General features: G+C 44.3%; 1 protein-coding gene across 1 annotated transcript in view; it reads left to right on the top strand.

Annotated features, from left to right (window-relative positions):
- ALDH5A1 (aldehyde dehydrogenase 5 family member A1) overlaps positions 1–7,549 on the top strand; it is a 38,450-nt gene extending 30,901 nt beyond the window's left edge. The window contains exons 9-10 of the mRNA XM_021667618.2: positions 2,739–2,797; positions 4,109–7,549. Of these exons, the coding sequence (XP_021523293.2) occupies positions 2,739–2,797; positions 4,109–4,314 (265 nt within the window). The 3' untranslated portion in view covers positions 4,315–7,549. The remainder of the gene's footprint in view (positions 1–2,738; positions 2,798–4,108) is intronic.
- Positions 7,550–15,971: the final 8,422 nt, after the last annotated feature.

Consider the following 15,971-nt stretch of genomic DNA (forward strand, 5'->3'; position numbering starts at 1 on the left):
TTTTAAAAAACAAATCCTAACTTATTTGGACCAACAATTCAACAATTTATCAAATTCCTTTTTTTTTTTTTTTTTTTGAGACAGAGTTTTACTCTGTACCCCAGGCTGCAGTTCAGTGGTGCGATCTTGGCTCACTGCAACCTCGCTTCCCAGGTTCAAGTGATTTTCCGGCAACAAACTCCTGAGCAGCTGGGATTATAGGCGCGTGCCACCATGGCCAGCTAATTTTTGTATTTTTAGGAGAGATGGGGTTTCACCAAGTTAGCCAGGATGGTCTCGAACTCCTGACCTCAGGTGATCCGCCCACCTCAGCCTCCCAAAGTGCTGGGATTACAGGTGTGAGCCACTGTGCCCAGCCTCAAATTCTTTAATTGACTTTTTCTTACTTTCTGCTGAACTCATTTTTCTTTTTTCTTTTTTTGAGACGGAGTCTTACTTTATCACCCAGGCTGGAGTACAGTGGCATGATCTCAGCAATTCTTGTGCCTCAGCCTCCCACGTAGCTGGGACAACAGGTGCGTGCCACCATACCTGGCTAATTTTTTGTAATTTAGTAGAGACAGGGTTTCACCATGTTGGCCTCTCTGGTCTCGAACTCCTGAACTCAAGTGATCTGCCCGCCTCAGCCTCCCAAAGTTCTGAGATTACAGGCGTGAACCACCACGCCCAGACCTGAACTCATTTTTCTTCTTAATGCATTACACCTCAAAGGGTTATTTCATTTCGTCCGTAGAAAATGAACTTTCTGTGCCCTTTTGTCGTCTTTTGTCTCCCATTTCACAAGTAGATAATAATTTAACCTGGATAAAATTCTAGGTTCAACCTTTCAGAGATGTTACTCCTTTATCTACCTGTTTTTTTGCATTTTTTTTTTTTAGATGTAGTCTTAACTGTCGCCCAGGCTGGAGTGCAGTAGCATGATCTCGACTCACTGCAATCTCCACCTCTTGGGTTCAAGTGATTCTCTTGCCTCAGCCTTCTGAGTAGCTGGGACTACAGGTGTGCACCACGACACCCGGCTAATTTTTATATTTTTAGTAGAGACCGGGTTTCACCGTGTTGGCCAGGCTGGCCTCAAACTCCTGACCTCAAGTGATCCGACTGCCTCAGCCTCCCAAAGCGCTGGAATTGCAGGTGTGAGTTACCACACTCGGCCTCTTAATCTACTTTTATCCAGGGTTGTTGCCAAGAAATCTGATTCTTGCTTCTTTGAAAGGGATCTACTTTTTCTGTCTAGAAATGATCAGGATTTCTCTTGATCTTTGATACTCTTAAATTTTACTGTCTGGGATGGCACACTGAGGTTTCTCAGCTGAGGTCCTGATGTCTTTAATATGGTTGTTTTGTTTTATTGTTGTTGTCGTTGTTTTGAGATGGAGTCTCGCTCTGTCACCCAGGCTGGAGTGCAGTGGTGCGATCTCGGCTCACTGCAGCCTCTGCCTCCTGAGTTTCTCTCTCGTCTGGCGTGTCCAGCATTGGATTCAGAGACAGCTGGCAGCTGGTGCTGTCCGTGCCATCTTATCCAGGACCAGAAATCTTTCTTATTATGTATTTCATTGGCCTTGTTACATCTTGCTTATGAAGTTTATTTTTTATTCCACTATTGGGGAAATGGACCACTTGAAGAACATTCATCTTCTTTGTTTTAATCAAAACTTTTTACCAAAAATGTGAACTGGACGTTTTAACAGGACTGAAGGGACACACTGGTTGGGAATGCAGGCTCTGGAGTGGACTGCGATGTAACTGTACACTTCATGCCTGTGTGGCCTTGGACAAGCTGACTTTCCTGCGCCGGCTCTGCCCAGCCCCGCTTTGCAAGCCCTGCAGAGAGACAGGTGCTTCCCACTGCTAGGAGATCTCTGAATTTGGAAATTGGCGTGCTTAGAACTTTTTGCCCCAGTTACAATTCTGGAACAACAGAAAAATGCCACTGACATCTTATTCCTGAAATAAGATTTTAAAGCTACAAGGGATTGCATGGGCTTTGGTGCAGTCCCTCATTTAAGAGAGGAGGAGATTCCAAGCGTCATGACATTGTTCAGTGCTGGAGGACACATCAGAGCCTGGCCCCAACCTCTTGTGAACGTTTTCCTTCTGGAACACCAGGCTGGCTTCTAAAGTAGTTGTTAAAAAAAATTTTTTTTTTTTTTGAGATAGAGTCTTACTCTGTCACCCAGGCTGGAGTGCAATGGCATGATCTCAGCTCGCCAAAACCTCGACCTCCCGGGTTCAAGTGATTCTCCTGCTTCAGCCTCCCGAGTAGCTGGGATTACAGGCATGTGCCACCACGCCCAGCTAATTTTCTATTTTTAGTAGTGACAGGGTTTCTCCATGTTGGTCAGGCTGGTCTCGAACCCCTGACCTCAGGTGATCCGCCCACGTTGGCCTCCCAGAGTGCTGGGATTACAGGCGTGAGCCACCGCGCCTGGTCAGTAATCCTATTTTTGTTTAAAGGGATTTTGTTTGATATTCTGGTTATCTGACAGTTGCCTGCATGTTGGTCTGCTTTTTTCTTGTTCTCTTAGGAGCCAGTGTTGATTTGAGCATGCCAGCCTTGATCGCTGAGTTATCTCGGGGAAGGGTGTTGCTTTTTTCTGCAATCTGCTCTTGGATCTCTTTGCAAAACTCTGATTTACTCCTTGCGATTATTTGGGAAACGAATCAGAAGAAAAAAGAAAACTGGCTTCCTTTCCTCTCCCCCTTACATATTTTATGACCTATCTTAACTTTGGCAGGTTCGATACAGAGGAGGAGGCTATAGCGATCGCCAACGCAGCTGATGTTGGGTTAGCAGGTAGGTGTTTGTCCTTGTCAATAGCAGTCATAATCATTTTGCTCAAGCTCATGCCAGATGTACCTTTTACACCGCACCCTGGGTTTTGAGACAGAAGCTTCAATGAAGTATGTGTTTTCTTGCTTTCCCAGTGGTGGAATGGATTTGGATTTGTGCAGGTACCTGTTCGTTTGCCTTGTCCCCATGATACACATTTGGGAGCTCTCTAATTACAGTGTGGGCCAGGGGGAGCTGTGGGGAGGAGAGAAGGTGCACATTATGCTACTCTTCTAGGTGGAGAACTGCACACATCTCAAAGTTCCATGTTCTCGGAGACCTAATGCCCAGAAATTCCAAGTGCTTTTTCTTCCCTTTTGCCTGGCTCCTGTAAGCCTGACAGAAGAGGAAGGGCATCAGCAAGGAGCATCAGGGACAGTGAAAGGAGTGAAGATGGTGTATGCAGCGGTGCCTCGCTGATGGCTGCCATTCCTTTAGTTTGGAGATGGTCCTATAACCCTGAGAAAATTATGTCATAGCATCCACAGCAGACGAAGTACTGCAGAAGATACAAAGACATACAAGATACCACTACAGCTCTATAGAAGCTTCTCTAGCTGTAGGAGAACCATTTATACCAAGAGGAACGATAAGCATGCCATGGGGCCCCACAGAGTTATCATAAAGCTGGAGTAAGATGTGTGCACAAGGACTTCTAACCCTCAGTTCAACGTTTGTCTCTTCCTTCTCGATGGGATGATGGTGGAGGAAGACGTACCCAGAACTAGGTCATAAATGATGGGCAGCATTCTGGTTGTGCAGAAATTGAAGGAGAGAGATTCTGGGCAGAGGGCACCAAGGGAGTTCAGAAGCAAAGTAAGAAAGGGTGAGGGGAATGTGCCCGGCAGATTTGCAGAGAATGGTTGGTGACTGGAGCAATGGAAGGTGACGCCAGAAATGTTGGATGAAACTCTTGGCGGAGAGAGGATGTTGAATACCCGCTGAGGAATTTAACCTTATTTTATAATCAGGAGTCATAGCAAAAGGCTTGGGCAAAAATGTCATGTAGAAATCTAACAGGTGTGCAGAGTGGACTGAATAGTAGGAAACAGGAAGAGGGTTTTGATAGGAAATCATGAGAGTAGAAGTGAAGCAAAAGGTGACTTTCAAAGGTTTTGACATGAAGTGGACGAGACCAATCTGGGATTTTCTGTGGAAGCAGGGAAGATTCTAGGCCCAAGTGACTGGACAGTCGTCAGTGGTGCCCTCGTCTTTAGTCATGACATCTTTAATGACTATTCTAAATGTCGTTTACGTCTTTTATCCCGATGGCAGGTTATTTTTACTCTCAGGACCCAGCCCAGATCTGGAGAGTGGCAGAGCAGCTGGAAGTGGGCATGGTTGGCGTCAATGAAGGACTGATCTCCTCCGTGGAGTGCCCTTTTGGTGGAGTGAAGCAATCCGGGCTCGGGCGAGAGGGGTCCAAGTATGGTATCGATGAGTATCTGGAACTCAAGTATGTGTGTTACGGGGGCTTGTAGGATTCTTTGGCTCTTTAAAAAAATTTTAAAGGAGGCTTACCTACATATATAGGTACGTGCCATCTGTTATTTTAAACAAACTAATAGGTTTTCAGAGTTATGAATTTTTCAAAACTCATCCAGTCCTCGTAATCTTAAGCAGATGCAAATCCTACCCCTGCCCTTGACCTAACTAGGGACCAATATGTGCCACGTGCCTGTGGCTGCAGACTCCAGGAGAACCAGCACTGGGTGTACAGAATGAGGCCCTGGCTCCCCACCGCGGCCTGGGCTGCCTGAGAGTGGGCACAGCGCGAGGCAGGCCAGCCCCTCTGCCTTCACAAAGGCTTGATCACTGCCTGGGCAGTGGCACAATTATCCCCCATGTGGCTACAGAATATGGGCCCAGAGCAACTTGAAGGAGACCCTTGCCTGTGACTGGCAGGCAGGTGAGAGGCACAGCACCCCTCCCCGGCATCTGCCAGCTCAGCACCTAAGACAGCGAATGTGCATCTGGGGGTGCTGCGGCAGAGTTTTGAGTAAGCCCTCTTTCAAAGACAATAAATAGCACGGAATTGTCTGTGCTTCTGAGAGACATGAAGGAGCACCTCTCCCTATTCCTGAACCAGTTTTTTACTGGATGTCTTTATTTTCCTAAATTTACTGCTGAATTCTATTTTCATTTCTGTCCCGTTTGCCACTTCATTTCCCTTCCTTAAGGAGATGAGCTGAAGTGTAAAGCAAAGAAGAGCAGGAGCAGCTCGGCAGGATGGAAGGCATGCGGGGGCGTGGCCTGGCTCCCTCCTGAGCCGCCTTGCTGCCTGGGGCCTGTGTTCAGCACCTCCCGCCCCATGTGTGCAGTGGAGATTCCATACAGGCCTTACTTAGCTCCCTGCGATATTGTGAGCCAGAGAGAAAGTAAAAGTACTTCGCAAAAAAGTGAAAATTCTAAGGACGTACGAGAGCCACTGTTATGAGCAGCGCCGCCCAGCCCTTTTTTGCTTACTGGCAATGGCTTTGCCAAGATGGGAGGAGGCCGATGCCCACCTGCCCACCCACCTGCGCCTGAATAAATGGCTATCACCTGCAGCCTGTTCTCTCAGTCCTGGTGTGGTGCTGCTCCCTCACCTCCAAAAGAGCAAAAGCACTTTCACCACAGTCAGCTCAAAAGGGAAAGAATTTCTGTAATTGCCAATCCAGTTTGTGGAAGAGGCATGAGCCCTTGAATTTCAGGCACCTTTTATCTAGCAAGAGTTTTTACAGCTCATCGTTCAAATAGCACACAAGAAACAAAAGCACCTATGACCCGTGTTGCCTCTCACTTTGAAAGAAAGATTCTGTAATCTTATGCAGATGCAAACCCAATTAAGAAAATTCTAAGTTCTTCTAGACACGCCTCCTAGCCCCGTAAGAATAAAGGTAATTCCTGGCCAAGGAAGTGGAGATGAAGCGCCTTCCTTTCCCCATCTTCCTCTGTGTAGACTCCACCCACTTACATCCTGTGGTTATTCTGGGTTGTAAAAGGAAAATGTGAATGAAAGTAGTGCTAGATGCAGTTACTCCTGAACCGCACCCAGGACTTAACATCCCTCACTGAGCCACCGGGAAGCTGTGGTCGAGTGAGTAAAGGTCTGGCAAGTCCCTGCACACACAGGGAGCTGCCTGGCACCTGGCCTGGGGTGTACCAGTCACCTCCCCAAGGAGAAGGAAGAGCTGAAATTCATCTAGTGACACGGCCCTGGGCTGTCAAGAGCCACATACTCAGCATTTTGATAGCATTTTGCTCTTTATTTGTAGAGTTTTTAGGTGGTTTTATATAACGTTCTAATTACTTATGATTTAGGTGTAGCCATCCTTTTTCTATTAAGAATACAAATGCTCCAATGTTATTTTCTGTAAGTCTGGATTACTAATGCTGAGCTGTGTGCAGGAATACTTCCTAATACATTTTTAACATTGTGAGCCAGTAGACTCTTTGGTTGGGTGGCAAATTTTGAGTCTGCCTGCATATTTGGCTCAGGGGTTCATAAACTGAGGGCCAGAGACTCATTGTAATCTCCTTGATCCATTTTGTAATTAGAGGAACTAGCTTATTGTTTAGTAAAATGGTCCTTGTTTGTGGGAAGAAGGGGAAGTGTTTTTAACAACATTTTGTTGTTTTTTAAATAAAGTACCCATATGTGATGGGATTTTAAAAATAAATACATTGTACCACATGGACTAGAAAAGAACCATCAGATCAGGGGTTGGCAAACTATGGCCCACAAAGCAAATCTGGCTTGACACCTGTTTTTTTGTACAACCCGTGAGCTAAGTATGGTTTATATGTTTTCAAATGATTGGGCAGAAAATCAAAAGAAGAACAATATTTCATGGCACCTGAAAATTCTATGGAATTCAGATTTCAGTGTGCATAAATAAAATGTGATCAGAGCTTAGCCACCCCTATTCATTTATGGTACGGTCTGGGCCTGCTTTCTTGGCAGGGTTGAATCGTTGGGACAAGGACAGTATAGCCTGCAAATCCTCAAATGTTTACTACTCATCTCCTTAAAGAAAACGTGTGTCAGCTCCTGATCTAGACCAGGAGGGAGAGATTGACCTTACTTGCGTTTATCAGGCGTTACTTCATTTTACTGGACACCTCCTGTGAAGAAAGCACTTTTCCAGCATTGCTACCCTGAGTTCCCAGAGGAGCGTCCCAGTGATGATAACGCAGATGATTGGCCGTATAACAAGAGTCTATTGGCCTTGAAAAAACAGTTCTCCTTGAGCTTCCTCCAGCTATGCAGGGATTCTCATTAAAGAGCTGATCTGCTTCTGTTTATCCATTTCAGTGGCTTTTAAATATGATTTTATGTGAAGTGCTGTTTATTCTACTAAAGAGACGCGGCGGAAGTAAAAATCAGAAGCAAATGGAAGCAAATCTGCTTTATTGTTAACTTCAGTTATACACTTGAATTTGTGCCACATGACTTTTTCCTCTAAAGACTGGAGCCTAGCGTTTTAATTACCTATGTGCAGCTATTTTAAATAGCATTTTACTTGAATAATACTGATGCTGTCATTGTTTCATGCCGTACTTTGTGGGATAAAACTTAGGAATGAGTATGGTGAGGAATTTATAAAGTTTTGCTTTTTAAACATGTGGACATAACTCATTTTTCTAGTTTCTAACAATTGTGTGTCTAGCCTGCAGACAGAGTCGTGTGTGTAATTAATAAATGTTGAATGAACAAACTTTCCTCTCCCGGTGTTAAGGTGTCTGGCTGTGCATTTTCTCCTGCTTGGTGATCATTTGAGTTTTTACTGGATGATATTACACCAGTTTGCATTTGTGTAAAGAGCACTTCCTCCCCAGAGAGCTGTCATCAGTCAGTCCCTCGGGGAAGGAGCTGGCCTATGAAACTGTGAACCCAGAACCCAGAGAAGGGCCTGTCCATGGTATGTGCTCATAGTATGTTTGCTAAGCTGAACCGAGAATTTACCCAGTTGCAGGGGTGGCGGTCACAGAAAGGGGTATAGTCCAGCCATCCAGCTGTCACAGATTGGCCTATTTCTCTCTCCTACATGCTCCACTGTTATCCATTATATACTCTTTTAACTGTTTTTTTTGTTTGTTTGTTTTGGTTTTTGAGATGGAGCATCACGATGTCGCCCAGGCTGGAGTGCAGTGACACGATCTTGGCTCACTGCAACCTCTGCTTCCCAGGTTCAAGCAATTCTTCTGCCTCAGCCTCCTGAGTAGCTGGGATTACAGGCACCCACCACCATGCCAGGCTAATTTTTGTATTTTTAGTAGAGACAGGGTTTGGCCATGTTGGCCAGGCTGGTCTCAAACTTCAGACCTCAAGTGATCCACCCACCTTGGCCTCCCAGAGTCCTGGGATTACAGGTGTGAGCCACCACGCCCAACCTGTGTTTTTAAAATAAAGAAAAGTATGAGGGAGAAACTCTCTGAAACCCTGCTATCCAGATATAAGTACTGTTCATTATTTTAGCAATATGTATTTTTATCCAGTGTTCATTTGTATTTTAAGAAATTTCATGTGAGTCCAGGCACAGTGGCTTATGCCCGTAATCTCATCACTTTGGGAGGCGAAGGCGGGCAGATCACTTGAGGTCAGGAGTTTGACACCAACCCGGCCAACATGGTGAAACCCCATCTCTGATTGCCAAGGCAATCAGGCAAGAAAAAGAAATAAAGAGTATTCAGTAAGAAAAAGAAGAAGTCTAATTTTCTCTATTTGCAGATGACATGAATTTTATATTTGGAAGACCCCATCATCTCAGCCCCAAATTTCCTTAAACTGATAAGTAACTTCAGCAAAGTCTCAGGATACAAAAATCAATGTGCAAAAACCACAAGCATTTCTATACACCAATAACAGACAAACAGAGAGCCAAATCATGAGTGAACTCCCATTCACAATTGCTACAAAGAGAATAACATACCTAGGAATACAACTAACAAGGGATGTGAAGGACCTCTTCAAGGAGAACTACAAACTACTGCTCAAGGAAATAAGAGAGGACACAAGCAAATGGAGAAATATTCCATGCTCATGGTTAGGAAGAATCAGTATCATGAAAATGGCCAGACTGCCCAAAGTAATTTATAGATTTAACGCTATCCCTATCAAGCTACCATTGACTTTCTTCACAGAATTAGAAAAAAACACCTTAAACTTCATATGGAACCATAAAATGGCCCACATAGCCAAGACAGTCCTAAGCAAAAAGAAACAAAGCTGGAGGTGTCATGCTACCTGACTTCAAACTATATTACAAGGCTACAGTAACCAAAACAGCATGGTACTGGTAGGCAAACAGAGATAGAGATCAATGAAACAGAACAGAGGCCTCAGAAATAATGCCACACACCTACAACCATCTGATCTTTGAAAGACCTGACAGAAACAAGCAATGGGGAAATGATTCCCTATTTAATAAATGGTGTTGGGAAAACTGGCTAGCCATATGCAGAAAACAGAAACTGGATCCCTTCCTTACACCTTATACAAAAATTAACTCTAGATGGAGTAAAGATTTAAACATAAGACCTAACACCTTAAAAACCCTAGAAGAAAACCTGGGCAACACCATTCAGGACATAGGCATAGGCAAAGACTTCATGACTAAAACACCAAAAGCAATGGCAACAAAAGCCAAAACAGACAAATGGGACCTAGTTAAACTAAGAGCTTCTGCACAGCAAAAGAAACAATCATTACAGTGAATCGGCAACCAACAGAATGGGAAAAAAATTTTGCAATCTACCCATCTGACAAAGGGCCAATATCCAGAATCTACAAAGAACTTAAATTTAAAAGAAAAAAAACAACCCCATCAAAAAGTGGGTGAAGGATATGAACAGACACTTCTCAAAAGAAGACATTTGTGCAGCCAGTAAACATATGAAAAACAGCTCACCATCACTGCTCATTAGAAAAATGCAAATCAAAACCACATTGAGATACCATCTCAAGCCAGTTAGAACGGCAGAATGGCAATCATTAAAAAATAAGGAGACAACCGATGCTGGAGAGGATGTGGCATGCAATATTTAGAAATGAACAGAAATGGGTTTGGAAACTGGTAAGGATTTACCTATAAGCCATTCATTGTATCAGCTACCTTGGAAGGACTTGCCCCAATTTATTATTATTTTTTTCTGAACAGGGTTTCACTCTGCCACCCAGGCTGGAGTGCAGTGGTGAGACCATGGCTCACTGCAGCCTTGACCCCCTGGGCTCAAACAGGCCTCTCACCTCTGACTCCCAAATAGCTGGGACCACAGGCACATAACCACCACACCCAGTTAATTTTTCTTTTATTTTTTGTACAGTCAGGGTCTCACTATGTTGCCCAGACTGGTCTCAAACTTCTGGGTTCAAGCCATCCTCCCGCCTCAGCCTCCCAAAGTGCTGGGATTACGGGAGTGCACCATTGTAGCCAGCCCTCATCATCATTTAGAACACAGACAACACCCCTGCCCAGTGGTTTAGGGGATGGGTGTTTTTGCAAATGTTGTCTCACATTATATAGTCACATATTGCTCAACAACAGATATACATTCTGAGAAATGCGTCATTGGGTGATGTTGTCCTCGTACGAACATCACAGATGTTCATCATATGATGTGTAACATCATAAATGTTACACAAAGCCAGATGGTACAGCCACATACACACCTAAGCTATACGGTCTAGCCTCATACACACCTAAGCTGTACGGTCTAGCCTCATACACACCTAAGCTGTACGGTCTAGCCTCATACACACCTAAGCTGTATGGTCTAGCCTATTGCTCCTAGGCTACAAACCTGCACAGCATGGTACTGTACTGAATACTATAGGCAGTTGTAAGACAATGGCAAATATTTACGTATCTAAACATGGGAAAGGTACAGTAAAAATCAGGTATGAAAAATTTAAAAACTACACTTGTATAAGACACTTAACATGAATGCAGCTTGCAGGAGAGGAAGTTGCTCTGGGTGAGTGAGTGAGTGAGTGGTGAGTGAATGTGAAGGCCTAGGACATCACTGTACACTACTGTAGACTTTATAAATACTCTACACCTAGGCTACACTACATTTATTAAATAATGTTTTTCTAGCAGGGTGCAGTGGCTCACACCTGTAATCCCAGCACTTTGGGAGGCCAAGGCAGGCGGATCACGAGGTTAGGAATTCAAGACCAGCCTGGCCAACATGGTGAAGCCTCGTCTCTACTAAAAATAAAAAAGTTAGCCAGGTGTGGTGGCGCACACCTGCAATCCCATCTACTCAGGAGGCTGAGGCAGGAGAATCGCTTTAACCCAGGAGGCAGAGTTTGCAGTGAGCCAAGGTTGGGCCACTGTACTCCAGCCTGGGCAACAGAGCGTGACACCATCTCAAAAAATAATATTTTTCTTTCTTCAATAATAAACCTTAGCTTACTGTAAATTTTTACTCTCTAAACTTAAAATTTTTTAACTTTTTGACTCTTAATGATCACACTTAGCTTAAAGCACAAACTAATTGCACAACTATATAAAAACATATTCTTTATATCCTTGTTCTATAAGCCTTTTCATATTTTAAATTTTTTAAAAAACTTTTTTGTTAAAAACTAAGACACAATTACACACATTAGCCTAGGCCTACAAAGGGTAAGGTTCATGGATATCCACCTCCTCATCTTGCCCTGCTGGAAGGTTTTCAGGGGCAATAACACTCAGGGACAGTTGGGCCCGGTGGCTCACGCCTGTAATCCCAGCACTTCAGGAGGCTGGGGCAGGCAGATCACTTGAGCCCAGGAATTCAAGGCCAGCCTGGGCAACATGGCGAAACCCTGTCTCTACAAAAAAAATACGAAAATTAGCCAGGTGTGGTGGCGCACGCTTGTCGTCTCAGCTACTCAGGTAGCCAAGGTGGGAGGATCGCTTGAGCCTGACAAGTCAGTGTTTCAGTGAGCCATGACTGTTCCACTGCACTCCAGCCTGGGTGACAGGGTGAGACCCTGACTCAAAAAAAAAAAAATGCATGGAGCTAGGATAACAATGGCATCTTCTGGAACACTTCCTGAAGGACCACCCTGAGGTTCTTAGGAGTTGTCACACATCAGAAATATGCCTGTGGTAGTCTGCTTGGTTTCTTTTTTCATCACAGATTTGCTTGTAAGCAGATAATGCACAAAGAACACTCCTCCGTTAATGAAACCCTTTTGGTATTGAGGGGCCCATGTTTTCAAAAATTTTTAAAGCACTTACTGAGATGTGCATAAACTTCTCAAGTCTTCACTGTGAATTTTCATGGGGATTCTTTTTCTTCTGCAGTTTTTTCTTCCTTGCCTCTTCTTCAGGTATGTGTTCCTGTTCCAGTTCCAACAGCTTCTCATTAGTCAATTCCTCAGGAACCACCTGTAGGAGCCCCTCAGCGTCCTCCTCCTCTGCCCCCGGGTTGAAATAGTTTGCCATCTCAACCGCAGCCTTGATGATTTTTGCACCCTCCTTGTCCTTGGCAAATCCTTGGAAGTCATGGATGAACCTCTTGAATGTCTTCTTCCAGATGTCATTTATACATTCCTTGGCGACAACACCCCAAGCCCAAGCAAGGGTCCTGATGGAATCATAGCTGGAATCCTTTTGGAACTGCATCGGCGTCTTCTCCATGTTTTTTTCTTGTTGCATCAGTAATCTGAGCACAGATTCTCCCCTTCGGGCAGTGGGCCTTAAAAACTGCTGTAATGCCTTGACCCATTGGTTGGTCGTCATTCATTTCTTGTTTCAAGATTAGTCACTTGATGTGGCCTCTTACCGGTGACAGTAGCCATGGATTTTGTACGCTCAGGGACCGTGATGAGCAAAGCAACAGGAGATTAAATCAAGCACAAGAGAAAATAATGCAATCAAGAGACACAGCAAACCAGATATTTATGAGGCCACTGCTGGTATAACCAGACATGCGTTTGTTTTGTTTTTGAGACAGGGTCTCCTCCGTCATCTAGGCTGGAGTGCAGCGGCACCATCACGGCTCACTGCAGCCTTGACCTCCTGGGCTGAAGCGATCCTCCTACCTCAGCCTCCTGAGTAGCTGAGACTACAGGCACACGCCACCACATGCATCTAACTTTTTTAAACGTGTTTTTTGTAGAGATGGGGTCTCACCACGTTGTCCTGGGCCCAAGCAATCCTCCAGCCTCAGCCTCCCAAAGTGCTGGGATTATAGGAGTGGACCACTGCACCCAGCATACTGTTTTACAGTAAACGTTTTTTCTACGTAGAAGGAGCACACTCGCAATGAAAAGTACAGTATAATAAATACAGAAACCAGCAGCATGGTCATTTATGATCAAGTATTATATACTGTTCATAATTGTATGTGCTATACTCATACAACTGGGAATGCAGATTTGTTTACACCAGCATCGTCACAGACATGTGAGTGATGCATTGGGCTGCACTGGACTTTACGATGGCTACATCACTAGGTGACAGGAACTTCTCAGCTCCATTATCGTCTCATGAGGCCATAAGTCATATATGCAGTCCGTCATTGACAGAAACGTCACTATGCATGGCACCACCGTGTAAACATAAGTGCTCTCTTCCTGCTACGATAAAATCTCAGTCCTGCAACCTGGGTTCATCACCTTTAGAACGGAGGTGATAATACTCTCCACGTAGGCTTCAAATAAAGGAAGCTCTGACGCTCACTAATCTCAATTCAAAAAGAGAGGCTCCAGGGACCAATGAATTGGAGAAATGGTGACTTCGCTTTTTCTTTCCTTTCTTAACTTTGTTCCTGATTTTAATGGAAATGCTTTTCTTATTTCACTGTTGATCATGAGTCTGGCCTTTCCTCCTCAACATCTTTTAACTTTTAATTTTGAAATGATTATAAATTCATAGAAGTTGCAAAGATAATGCAGAGTCTCGTGTTCTCTTCACCCAATGGTTTGCTTATTACCTATGTAATATAGTATCAAATTTAGAGACAGGGTTTCTCCATGTTGGCCAGGCTGGTCTTGAACTCCTGACCTCAGGTGATCTGCTTGCCTCAGCCTCCCAAAGTGCTGGGATTACAGGCATGAGCCACTGTGCCCAGCCTCAATTTCACTCGTTTTTATGTGCACTCTTGTATGTGAGTGTTTATATAGCTCTGCCCCATTTTATCACATCAATAGGTAGATTTATGCAGGCATCACCTGAATCAAGATACAGAACTGTTTCCTCTCTACCTAGGAAATCTCTTGCAGTATCTCTTCATAACTGACTTTGAAAGTAACGTGGCAAGATTGGTTGCTTTTTTAAACTTTCATTTCACTATAATACACAAAAAAAGGATACATAATTCAGTGAATAGCTCAATGAATCGTCAGAAACAACACACTCTATAACCAGCACCCAGAACCATGAAATACTACCAGTCCCTGCTTGTGGCCCCTTCTGAAATGACTGTTTCTCAGTGAAGTCACCAAGGCTACAGGTCTCTCTTGTTGGTTTTGAGGACTTAATGTTGGGAAACACCTCATTTTTCCTCTAAGATCATCAGAATAATACGTCACTTTGGGAACCTTTAAAATAAGACTTTTATGCTAAGCCTTAGGCTGGTTAAGTTACCTCTGCATATTAGTTTGTATTGCTGTAACAAAATACCAGGCTGGGTGGCTTAAGCAACAGATATTTCTTTTCTCAGAGTTCTGGAAGCGAGAAGACCAAGATCAAGGTGTCGGCAGGTTTGGTTTCTCCTGACGCCCCTCATTTTGGCTTGTAGATGGCCGCCTTCTTGTCGTGTCCTCTCATGATCTTTCCTCTGTGTCTATGTGCCCCTCACGTCTCTCTGCAGGTCCTAATCTCTTCTAATAACAAAACCAGTTGAAGCCGGGCACGGTGGCTCAAGCCTGTAATCCCAGCACTTTGGGAGGCTGAGGCAGGCGGATCACAAGGTCAGGAGTTCGAGACCAGCCTGGCCAACATGGTGAAACACCATCTCTACTAAATACACAAAAATTAACTGGGTATGGTGGTGTGTGCCTGTAGTCCCAGCTACTCAGGAGGCCAAGGCAGGAGAATTGTTTGAACCCAGGAGGTGGAGGTTGCAGTGAGCCAAGATCGTGCCACTGCACTCCAGCCTGGGTGACAGAGTGAGACTCTATCTCAAAAAAAGAAAGAAAAAGAAAGAAAGAAAACCAGTTGATTTGAATTAGGATTCACCTTAATGGCCTCATTTTACTCATTTTAACTTAATCACCTCTTCAAAGGTTCTATCTCCAAACACATCTGAGGTACTGGGAGTTAGAGCTTCAACCTATGAATTTTGAAGCAACACAATTAATTTAGTTGGCTGGGCACAGTGGCTCACACCTGTAATCCCAGCACTTTGGGAGGCCGAGGTGGGTAGATCATTTGAGGTCAGGAGTTCGAGACCAGCCTGGCCAACATGGTGAAACTCTGTCTCTATTAGCCAGTTGTGGTGGTGGGCGCCTATAATCCCAGCTACCTGGGAGGCTGAAGCAGGAGAATTGCTTGAACTGGGGAGGCAGAGGTTGCAGTGAGCCAAGATCATGCCACTGCACTCTAGCCTTGGCAACAGAGTGAGACTCAATCTCAAAAAAAAGAAAAAGAAAAAAGATAATTTAGCCCACAACACTGAAGAAATATTTTTTCAAATTCCTTTATTTTCAGGCCAGTCATGGTGGCTTATGCCTGTAGACCTAGCACTTTGGGAGGCTGAGGCAGGTGGATCATTTGAGGCCAGGAGTTCAAGACTAGCCTTTTCAACATGGTGAAACCCAGTCTCTACTAAAAATATAAAAAGTAGCCGAGTGTGGTGGCACACATCTGTAATCCCAGCTACTCAAGGGGCTGAGGCACAAGAATCACTTGAACTAAGGAGGCGGAGGTTGCAGTAAGTGAGATTGTACCACTGTACTCCAGCGTGGGCAACAGAGAGAGACTCTGTCTCAACAAATAAAAATTTCTTTAGTTTCAGTAATGGAAAGTCATCATTGTTGAGATTATAAAGATTTGGTTCCTTCACTTAGCCTAGTATTTGCTTTCTCAATAAACTAATGCAGAATTCTTACAGGATTGAAGACGATACAGGAGCCACTTAATTACTTTAACTACAATGCCCCCATTCCCAGTCTCAATACCGCAACAAGCATTTTCCTCAGCAAAATCATGTGAAC

The sequence above is a fragment of the Aotus nancymaae genome, unplaced genomic scaffold (genome assembly GCF_030222135.1).
Source record: "Aotus nancymaae isolate 86718 unplaced genomic scaffold, 86718_ANA_hifiasm-v0.15.2.pri h1tg000051l, whole genome shotgun sequence".
Taxonomy (NCBI): Eukaryota; Metazoa; Chordata; class Mammalia; order Primates; family Aotidae; genus Aotus; species Aotus nancymaae.